At 27.4% G+C, this 11,780-nt stretch overlaps 1 protein-coding gene across 1 annotated transcript; it reads left to right on the top strand.

Moving 5' to 3' along the window:
• Nucleotides 1-5,820: 5,820 nt before the first annotated feature.
• Nucleotides 5,821-8,784, top strand: LOC126673633 (glucan endo-1,3-beta-glucosidase 13). The gene is made up of 4 exons (XM_050367850.2): nt 5,821-6,160; nt 7,309-7,653; nt 8,257-8,293; nt 8,381-8,784. Exons 1-4 carry the CDS (start codon nt 6,103-6,105, stop codon nt 8,478-8,480), a joined length of 540 nt encoding a protein of 179 aa, XP_050223807.1. The 5' UTR covers nt 5,821-6,102; the 3' UTR covers nt 8,481-8,784.
• Nucleotides 8,785-11,780: the final 2,996 nt, after the last annotated feature.

Below are 11,780 nucleotides of genomic sequence, written 5' to 3'. Positions count from 1 at the left end.
GAAAAATTACACAAATGGGCTGAATACGGGCTAATATAACAAAAATGCTAAGTTGTTAAATTTCTTTCATCCATGCTAATTTATTGTTTACATTAGAACGCTAAAAACGGAAAATTATTACAACTTTTACCTACTTCATCTAATCCATACATGTGTCCCATTAATTGGAAAAAAAGTGACAGATCAACACATAATTCAAATTGGGTTTTACTATTTAGATAAACAAACAAACCCTTAACAATCTCTCATCTTCTTCTTCCATAAATTTAATAGCCCAATACTCACCACCGCCACAACAACACTCTCCTGCTCCTCTTTCACCTCCGGCCGCCACCTCCTCTCGTGTTGCCGTACATCCACTATCAGATTTTCCTCCTCCACCGCCTACTCCATTTGATCACAGTCCAAATAAAATTTCCTTCTAATTTCCTCTCTCCCTCTATAAATTAAAAATTTCTTTAAAAAAATTTGGATTTCTTTGGATCAATCAATGTTTGAGACTTTTATTTTGTACAGATCTAAGATTTTTTTGATCAATTTCTTTCCATAAATCAAAATCAATTTTTTAAACATCTTATGATTAATTGAATTAAAATAAAACCCAAATTGTTTTTTAAAAAATAAAATAAAATTAGTATTGCCATTTAAGGTTAGGGTTAGTAAAAAAAAATTAATGGCAGAACAGTTGGGAGGGTAGGAAGGCAGCCAACCAGTGGATGTTTCTAAGCACCCTTCTCAGATTGTTCCTACTCTTTAGTAAGTAATTGAATTAATCATCATTAGGCCATTTTTTATACAAATTTATCAATGTATTAGGGTATCTGAATGATGAGTGTACTGTGCTAAATTGTGAGATTTTATTGTTATAGACTAACTTGTTTATAATGTAAGCTCCTATACCTTTCATTTTACAATTGTGGGATATAGAAAAAAAAATCAATGTAATATATTCTACAGAGATTTATGAAGTGAAGAAAAAAAAACAGATGAAGCAAAAGTTGAAGCAAAAGATGAAGATAAAAGTAATAGAAAATGAGCAAAAGTTGAAAAAACAACTATTTAGTTTCTTTATTTGTATATATTATGTATGAGAAATGTATCTTAATTTGTGTTTATTTTTTTCTATTATTATATTTAGTTTTCTGTTTTTTTTTATTGAATCAAATGTAAGAATATTAATTATTTCTATTTATATTTTTATTTTATGTGTCATAGATGTATCCTGTAAGAATATTAATTTATTTATATTTTCTGTATTATTATATTTAGTTTTCTGTGTTTTTTTTGAATCAAATATGTATCAAAGATTTTATTAGTTATATAAAATAAATTAATGAAAACAAAGTAAAAATAAACAAAATAGTAACCAATTTAATAGTAAAATAAGTTTTTCTATTACATGTTGTACATATTCGATACATTTGGGATACATTTTAGATACATATTCGATACATCTCGGAAACAACGCAAAAATTTTATGGTGTGGGTTTTATTAATATTGTTGACTATAATTCAATGAATGATGATGATGGTATCACCTATGTATTGCAGTGTTTGTTGGCCTCATATTTGCAAGATAGAGTTGTTGATTAGGATGGTGTTAAGTAATGTTTAATAGTAACTTTTATGACGACGTTATATTATTATTAGTTTTTTTTATTTCTATATCATGTATATACATATTGGATACATCAATGATATATTATAGTTACATCAACTGATACGTCATAGATGTACCACCGGTACATTATAGATACATTATTGATACATCATAAATCCATCAATAATACATTGCCGATTCATATTTGATACATCGTAGATACATCATCGATTTTTAAACTAGTGGAGTAGCCCATACAAGTGATAATTATATGTTAATGTTTGTTCATCTTTGATCACAAGTCAATTTAATTATTACGCTCGAGAGAGTGTTAGAAAATGAGACCATGAGTAAAGCATTCCCTCTTATGATACATTGCAGACTAAATTTTTTTAAAACTGTAATTTTGTTATAACATAAGTGTTAAGTTATGATACATTATAGATACATATTTGATGTATAATTTATACATTGTAATTTTTATATTAAAATAGATGGATTATTATAATTGTATTTAATATGTATTATTTATATATCGTAGATGTATTATTAAAATTATATTTATTACATATTATTTGGGTATTTTGATATGCATTATGTATAAATAGTGTATCAAAAACGTATTGTTTGTGTATTTTGTGCGCATTACATGATATCCATTGAAAAAAAATTCTGATTTTTTACTTTATTTTTTTATATAATTGATGGCACAATAGTTTATTTAATATTTTAAATTACAGTAGCAGAGAGAGATATTATTTGTGTATTTAATATGTACTAGTTGTAAGCTTGCGCATTTGCGCGAAATCAATTTCATATTCTATATAAATAATACATTTATTGCAAAAATTAATAGAATGCTAAAAAATAATGATGAATAGTATGTAAACAAATAATATTAAATAAAATAAAAATGTATTCTAATAATATTGTAATAAATTATTTTAGAGTATATAAATATCTATAATATATAATATATAATTTTTTTCATTTTATATGCTTATAATTTTTTTGTATTTGCAAATTTTTTCTTATACATTCCACAATAATGTCTCTACGTATATTTTTATTAATAATATCGCTAATAAATAACCACTTTAAATGTTGCATTAGTAAATCCAAACAAACATCAACTATTTCATTTGATTTAAATCGATCTCTTGTCATTCTAAATATTTAGCATATGGATTATAGCAATCCATCATATTATGCTAACTTTCGACAATTTTAGCATAAAGCTCGTCTATAAAATATAATTTAATTTTTGTTTGATTTAACCTCATATACTTGATTAATCATACAATTAATCTAGCAAAAATTCATTATATAACATGAAAATTTTAGAGTAATTAATTAGCTAAACTTTATTTTCAAAATTAAAAAAGAAAATCTGACTTAGGTAAGAAGTAAAAAGGAGAGTCAAAGAAACACATAGACAATAAACATTCGTAAAGATTGATAAAAGATTACCTCATCTCATCTGTATGCATAATTCTGAGACAAAAAAGCCAATAACATGGTTTTCTTAATAACAAAATACTTGGATGCAAGATTATTTGTAGCAGAAGTCCGATGACATCACATTTCTATTTGCTCGCTGCCATATTAGTTTTGCTACAATCGGTTTTGATTTTTGAGTTTTTCAATTCTCCGTAAAAGGCAAAGTATTTTGGATGTATAGATGTTATAGTTACTTCATAAAATGAGTGAGCTTATTCTCTAGCAATACTCCATAAGAACTAATGGAGGAAAGGTATAGTTTTATAGGAATACCGTATTAAAATTTGTAATTGGCTTGTAAATTGTAATTTTTTCTTATCCGCCATACTTTTAAAGCTAGAGTAGCTGTCCATTTTAGCAAAAAGAATAAAATCAAATAAAATGAACAATTATAGAAAATGATTATGTTTGTAATGCAGTTTTATACGATAATAGAACATGGAGGCATTTTTATTCATATGAACAAAATATTTCGGCCATGTCAAATACATGGTTAATTAATAAAACGCTGTAATTATATACAAATTACACAACCTTGGATTTGTAGAACTTCTAGAGCCATATACAAAGGAGAATCACAAACTGTCTCCAAATAGTTGCAACTTCCATCATTTCGTATTACAATACAACCTTCTATCACAAAGAAAAAGAAAATATGCAGATAAAATACATTGGTATGTTTAAAACTCTGCCATATCAATATAAATTAAAAATAAATATATAATCCAACTTAAAAATTTACTACAATTTACCTTGACAAACCAAAGTCAACTATCTTGAGAATCACATCGACCTTCTAATGGGATAATACAACTTATCATAATAGAGAAAAAAAATAATTGATTTTATAAAACATGATGCATTGGACCTCTTAATAAAGCTGTTAATGAAACTAACAGACAATTGTATGAATAATTATCAAATTCACAACATTAATCAATCTATGCCACAAAAATATATAATTTATATTGAACATATGCACTAAAATCAGATTACGAATTTCATAATCTGATTGTGGCGCAGGGTATAAGCCCCAATTCCAACCATTCACTTCTTTAAGTGAATTATTGAAAAAGTTTAGGATTATATAAAGTGTAAATCGAAAGAGAGTTTGTATACCGATAGAATTAAATGTTTTATATGAATATAAAAACTTTAAACGTAGTAATCCTAGAACGAAAAAGATAAATATTAAAGATAAGTAGTTTATCAAAAACTCATTAAAAATAATAAAAATAAAATAAGTATTTTAATAAATGTGGAGACTATGAGAATGCTCTATTTGATGAGAATCAATGAGAGGGCTCCGTTGGTTCTCTCAATTAATATATATAGATTTTGGGTGTATTTTAAAATGTACCATTAAAGTTGTATTTAATATGAAAAGATTCTGAAATAAATTGTGTTCGTTTGAATAATATTTGAGACGCATAAATAACATATTAAAAATATAGTTTTATGACACATAAATAATATATATAAATTATATAGTTTTGAAACAAATAAATAATATATATTAATAATATATATATATATATATATATATATATATTTATTATTTTTATCAATGGTGATAGATTTGATGAAGGGCGTAAATATTGTTATAAGTTCTTTATTTATATATCACATGTATATAATTAAAGATGTTATATTATTATTATTATTATTATTATTTGATGCGTGAATTTTAATTAAAGCATGTGATACATATATCTTTTAATTTAATATATATTATACATACTGCTTAGAGACACATAATTAATACATATTAATAATTTATTTATTTATATATTTTTGTTTTAGAAATATGGAAAAATAATAATCAAATATGTCCTCGATATATATCTGATACATAACAAATACATATTTGATACATTGTTTGAATAGTTTTGACAAACTGACGCGTGACTGACGCACGTGTAAGACGCGCGTCAGACGCGCTTCTGCGCGTTTTGACAGTTGTTTAACGCGTTTTGACAGCTGTTTGGCACGTTTTTTTTGCTTTTTTTTTTTGCTATTTGAGTAAGACATGTGTCTCTTATTTAGTGGCTAGGTATAATATGTAAACTTTTCAAGTTTTTAGGTGCTAGTGTAATAAATGGGTTTAGTAGCATTTTTGTAAACTTTGTTGATTTTTTATATAGTTTTGTAATCTTCTCGTTAAAAGCCTGTATGAAGTGGGAGGTCTGGCGGTAGGATGCTGAGACTAGTCTTTTCGGAGGTTTACTCAGGTGGTCGGGCTCCGCCTTTAAAGGGTGGTCGGATTCCGCCGAGGGTTCTCCCGTTATCGAAAAATATTAATAAAATTTAAAATAAAATAATTATAAACGATGCCTAAACAATATTACATGTTTAATTCAATACTACAGGTCTCACCTCTGTATATCCGTAGGTAGCAAGTTCGACCTTAACCTCTACAGTCTGTTGGTTCAATTGAATTGTTTTTTTTTTACTAATTTAACATGTGACTCACTAACGATATATTATTGGGCAAATTTCTCTAAAGCTCACCACATTTATCATACTTCCTCCGTCCTAATAGAGTTGTCCACTTTGAGAAATTTTTTTGTCCCAAAATACTTGTCCACTTTCTTTATTTTATTTTTTCCCCTTAATTTGTAGTTCTTTTTTTCCAATAATTTACAAATTTGCTTAGTTTTCGTTTCCTATAAAATTCCCCCACCTTGATTTAGTGCAAAAATGAAACAAACAAGCCCCCAAATTTTGCATGACCATTTTCATGCTCTTTAAGAATATAAAAAATAAGAAGAAAAAAACTCGTAGGAAGAAATTGTTGATTCCTTCCTTGTAACTCTCTATTAGTTTGCAACTCTCTTTAAATATAATAATACTATATATAATTATAAGCATTTATAAAGCATTATTATCATCACCTACTGAAAGAGAGTCTGTATAACCAGACTTAAACTCTACACCCATCAACTTTTTTCTATTTTTTGCATTGTGAGTACTCAGACAAGAACATTTTTGGTTTTATTACAATGAGGAAGAAAATATTGGTTTTATTACAGTGCATTTTCTTGGTGGAATGCTTTCTGGGTATGTTAATTTCTTTTCTTTAATCTTTTATTTCATATGGTTTGGTTTTATGTTCTGTTTTTTAGCCTTGTTCTTGATCATAATCCTGGTTTAGTTGTTTATTCTAATTTTCACAAATTTCTTTGTTTAAACAGCAAAAAATGCATTTCTTTGTTTTATTTCTTATGGTTTGCTTTTTCATTAAATATTATTATTTGGTTCAGAAGCTAGCAAACATTCTTGAGTTCATCACTTTTTAGAAGAATGTGATTAATTAAGATTAAATGCTTGTTTTAATCTAAAGCTTTATCTTGTCTTCTTCTATATATGTCTGTCTAACTTTTGCTAAAAACTGCTAAATGACAAAATTAATGCTTCTTATTTTAAGCCAAATTTATATATTACAGAACAAAAATTTCCTTTATTTTTTTTATTATAAGGGAAAAGGGAAATCAAACATTTCATCATCAGGAAGTTAATTAGTAGAAGGTTTCAAGTTCTACTACTAAAAACTGATCGAAGATTAAATTCTTCATTTATTTTGTAATTTCAGTTTTGGTTTTGTAAAAAAATAACATCTCAATAATAACACCTTGATAATCTAAACTTAATTACGGACCTGAAATACCTTGTTAATCTATATATATTTATTTTTTTAATAATTGGGAGAGAGGAGAGCGCTTGTGGAATCGATCCCACGACCTAACAGATTGCTGCTCTCATTGGTTTATCTATATATAGTTCTTTTCATTATTGATTATGATCGAAACTCAAACTCGAAACCTTAGATGAACCCGACTATATTTATCATTTATTGCTTTAAACCTATAACATTGTTGAACTACAGAAAACTAATTTGTTAGTATTACATTGCTTATTAGTCTAGCGATAGAAACATTATATTCATATCGAAGTTTTCAAGTTAATATCCGATTTAAAATGACCTTCAAGAAAGTAAATTTTTTGAACTTGATTGTATTAATAACTATACACTTATAATTTTAGAAGATTGACATATACAATTTCCTATTAAACAAAGCTCATTTTACCCCCTGAATTTGCCACAATATATCAAATAAGGTCAAATTCGTTACTCCGAAGAAAAAAAATATTAGTCTAGCAATTACTAAATTTCCCTTTCATTTTTATTTTTGAATATATACAACTAGTTATGAAAATGGAGTCAGCAATAGTAGCAGAAGACAAAGAAGAAGCAGTAATTCCAGTGGCAACAATGTCACCACCAGAGGGCAACACAACATTTCTTGGTGGGTCAACATGGTGTGTGGCTCTTGCAGGTGTGACTCAAATTGATTTGCAGAATGCTTTAGACTGGGCCTGTGGCTTAGGGATGACAGATTGTTCTGCAATTCAGCAAGGTGGAGCTTGTTTTGAGCCTAACACTCTGCTCTCCCATGCTTCATTTGCTTTCAACAATTATTATCAGCAAAATGGCAATTCTGATATTGCTTGCAATTTTGGTGGGACGGCCACTTTAACTAAGAATAATCCGAGTAAGAATCCCTTTCCAACTTCGAAACTCGAGTTTTATAATGTATTTTTATAGAAAATAGTGTTCGACTATCGATGTTTACGTGCTACTCTTATGCCCTAAGACATAATAGTGACGGAGCCAGAATTATTGTATTAGGGACCCAAATCGCAATGTGCATTATATATAAGGAGATGATTTTTGAAAACTAGGGATCAAATTGTAATATATATATTAATTTTATATATCAATTTAGAATTATTTTTTTGAAAGTTGTGGGGTCTAGGCAGCGCCCCTAGCTTCGTCATTGTGTACAAACCTACATAGAACGTATGATATATAAATTTAAATTTTAAAATAATTTTATTAATATAAGATTTAATACTGTGACTTTTTTATTTTATCAACTTTATAAAATTATAATATAACATTATAATTATTATTTTCTTTCTAACCTATAGACTTGTATCGCCATGAATTGGGATGAATTGTTGCATCAATCATTTTTCTTATTGAATTTAAATTCTAGGAACATTATAAGTCGATTTGAGGGTTTCAGACTCCATTCTCATCTCATTATAAATGTTAAAAGAAAAAACTAATTTGGATATGTGTAACTATGCAGGTTATGGAAAATGTGTATATGCATCATCTGGAGTAGGGTATGTTTTTATTTTTAAGCTCTAGTATATATATTTCGCTTATCGACCTTATTAAAATACGCTTTCTTTATTTAATTACGCTCTCAGATCTCTACGGTCGTCGGCACCGCCATCCTCCAAGTACAGACCAAATTTTGTATGGTGGAAGTTTGCTGGGATTTTGCTGCTTTTGTACTGGAGAAGCTGATTGTGGTTGACTTGTGAATCAAGTTAAATTTAATGCTGATATTAAACCCTCCCTTTATCAATTTTTCAAGTTTATGAGAATGAAAAGGCAAAAGGAATTAATTAAGATTAGATTAAGGTTGATTTTAGTCTTTTTGGAATTAGAATTAATTGCTCAAGTTATTCTTATCTTTGTCTTGAAGATTTGGAATCTATGTTAGATATGGCGTTTGCTATCAAATTCTTCTTTTTGTATTATGCTTTCAATCAAGGACTTGGTTAGAAAGAACTTCATTATATCTTGATTGATTATTTTAAAGGCTAAATCTATTTTAAAGTCCCTGAATTATACGTTTTTTGTTCATTAGGTCCCTCAATTTCTATTTAGCTTCGTCAAGTCCATAAACTTTCATTTTTTTGTTCATCATGTCCCTCGACTTTTATTTGGCTTCTTTAGATCCCTAAACTTTCATTTTTTGGTTCTTTAGGTCCTTAAACTTTTATTTTTTTACTTCATGAACCAAAAAAAACAAAAGTTTATAGATTTGAGGAAGCCAAATAGAAGTTGAGTGACCTGATGAATGAAAAAGTGAAAGTTTAGGAACCTGAGGAAGCCAAATAGAAGTTGAGGAATCTGATGAACCAAAATTTTATAATTTAGGGACTTCAAAATGGATTTAGCCTATTTTAAATTCCAGTTGTATTCGATTATGATAATTAATTAATTAATTTGGATTAAATTAATTTACAGCAAGTAAAATGTTATGAGTAAAGAGTCATTTTGGTCTCTCAATTTATTATTCAAAGTCACGAAACTTAATTTCAACTTTTTTTTATCAATTGAGGACGATATTTTCTGTTTTGAGATCAATTAAAATAAAGTTAAATTATTTAATTTTTAAATTTGTTCATATTATATAAGTTAAAATGCTTAATATTGTATCACACTACAAAAAATACTAGAATTAGCAGCAAATATTTTTGCTGCTAATAGTGCTAAAATTGTTATTATTAACATATAGCAACAAAAAATAATTGTGGCATGTTACTGCTAATAAATAAAATGTTGTTTTAAATAATTGGTAACAAAATTTGCTGTAAAATGCTGTTACAACTTAATTTATGGCAACAATTTTTAAATTTAATACTGCAAAATATTTTTTTGCAGCAAAAAATACTAGCTGCAAAATATTTTTTTGCAGCAAAAAATACTAGCTGCAAAAAAATTTGTTGCCATATACAAAATTTCTTATAGTGTTATTTGATTATAAACCATCAATTTTAAGGACGGCATTGACCTTTTACTCAAAGAGTTAGCATTTAGGTTGAATAAAAAACTAAAATAGTTTTTTTATTTTATTTTAAACTACATAGTTGGATATGGAAAAGAATATATTTTGTCTAAAATTGTGCATGTCAAGTCATGTCATGTCCATTGATGCATGCCTTGGGCAGAGTTTTAATGTCAGGATGTGAAAGCCTTTCAAAATTGGCTTAACCCATATAGAGGTCCCTGTACTTTACATATTTTTTTCCGTAGGTCCTTATATTTCATTTTTGTATTATTTGGTCCCTCTACTTACCTATTTTTGATTTTCAGGTCCTTTATGAGTTTTTTCCGGTCCTTTTGTATGGCTGGAGGAAACAATAATTGTAAGTAGAGGGACTGGAGGAAACGAAAATTGTAAGTAGAGGGGCTGGAAAAAACTCACAAAGGACCTGAAAATCAAAAATAGGTAAGTAGAGGGACCAGATAATACAAAAATAAAGTATAAGGACATATAGAAAAAAAAGTATAAAGTACAGGGACCTCTATATGAGTTTGGCCTTCAAAATTCTTATGTTAATTTTCTGTTTTCTTTTTCTATTGTTCTTTACAGGATTGTTTCTGCAATTTTTCTTTCTTTATTAATGGGAAACTATAATAAAAATCCCTAACCTTTCATGAAACACATATTGGACCCCAGAAAAAACATTGCTACAAAAGTAATCACAATTTTTTAAAAAAATTCGAAATCATATCATTCTGTTATATGTACATGGGAACAATTGGATAAGACCAATCTAAAAAATTAGATTTAATTTCTTTAAAAATTACGAATTTTAGTATTTTTTGTAATTCTAACACGATTTTTTAATATCAATGTCTGACACCGGTTTTTAAATTTTGCAATTCAAAACACCGAATAATTTTCCATAAAAGATTGAGATGTGGACGGCAGAACAATATTATTTCGGTGTCCACATCAGCATCTCGGTGTACTGAATTGCAAAAAATAATAGTTTTATGTATTAAATTATCAAAATTGTATGTCCGTGTTAAATTGCAAAATACACTACAGTTCAAAATTTTTAAGACTAAGCCAAAAAAATTATGAAATCCCCTTATTGACTTTTCTTATCTACATTAAACTATAGATTTTATATTATAAACTATAAATATACATTAAAAACTCATATAAAATTACTTTATTTGCTGATTACAATTAAAATTAAGTATATATTTATTCAATTTCCTTTTAAGTTTTATTGAACGGTTTCTAATTTGGTTCATGTATACATTTTTTTTCGTGAATCGCCATGACATATTATATGTAAAATAAGATTAATATATAGCCGAATCCAGTTTTTTTATGAATTGTTTAGTGATATATGAACATTTCTTATTATAAGAATATAAATAAAATTAGTAAAGAATGATTTACGAAATAAATGAGTGATCAATTACTGAATGATTATTCATTAATATACATTAAAAATGATATATTAATACATGAATAACGATTTAACGATCTAATATTTAAAAAAATAAAAATCCGTCGAAGACAATTATAGAAAATTATCATATTTTAATATAAAATAGTTGAAAGAATAATAATTATATTTAAATTTTTGTTATATATGGACCCCACCATATAAAATTATGAAACCGCCTTATCGAGTCATGTGTGATGGCCAATGTTTGTATAACCACGATTAAGTTATTGGAAACGAGTCGACGATTGTACGTCCCGAGTTATTTATGACATCCGATGTTTGCGTACCCCGGGTCTGAACGATTAATATCAGAGGAAAAATTCTCAGCTATAAGTAACGGCAGCGGTTGAATCCCCGATTAACCAATGGATTATGAGAGTATGAGTATATGTGATTTTAAGGAAATATATATGAATTGTGGATTAGGATTTCGTCCGGATTTTGTGTTCGATATGCATACGCATTAAAGTTTATAGTATTGTTTTACATTTTATTTAATATTTATTATAAACGTACTATCTCACTCAGTTTGAATTGGCATCGTGGAATTTACCATTTTACAGGA

This window comes from Mercurialis annua, linkage group LG3, assembly GCF_937616625.2.
Source record: "Mercurialis annua linkage group LG3, ddMerAnnu1.2, whole genome shotgun sequence".
NCBI classification, from domain to species: Eukaryota; Viridiplantae; Streptophyta; class Magnoliopsida; order Malpighiales; family Euphorbiaceae; genus Mercurialis; species Mercurialis annua.
The sequence above is the reverse complement of the archived record's forward strand: the minus strand, read 5'-3'. Positions and strand labels throughout refer to the sequence as shown.

Bases quoted from the DNA above. Each gene is read 5' to 3' on its own strand.
- LOC126673633 (XM_050367850.2), top strand. From the start codon at position 6,103: ATGAGGAAGAAAATATTGGTTTTATTACAGTGCATTTTCTTGGTGGAA. The intron at 7,654-8,256 runs GTAAGAATCCCT...GTAACTATGCAG, and splicing joins TTTAACTAAGAATAATCCGA to GTTATGGAAAATGTGTATAT. The intron at 8,294-8,380 runs GTATGTTTTTAT...TTACGCTCTCAG, and splicing joins TATGCATCATCTGGAGTAGG to ATCTCTACGGTCGTCGGCAC.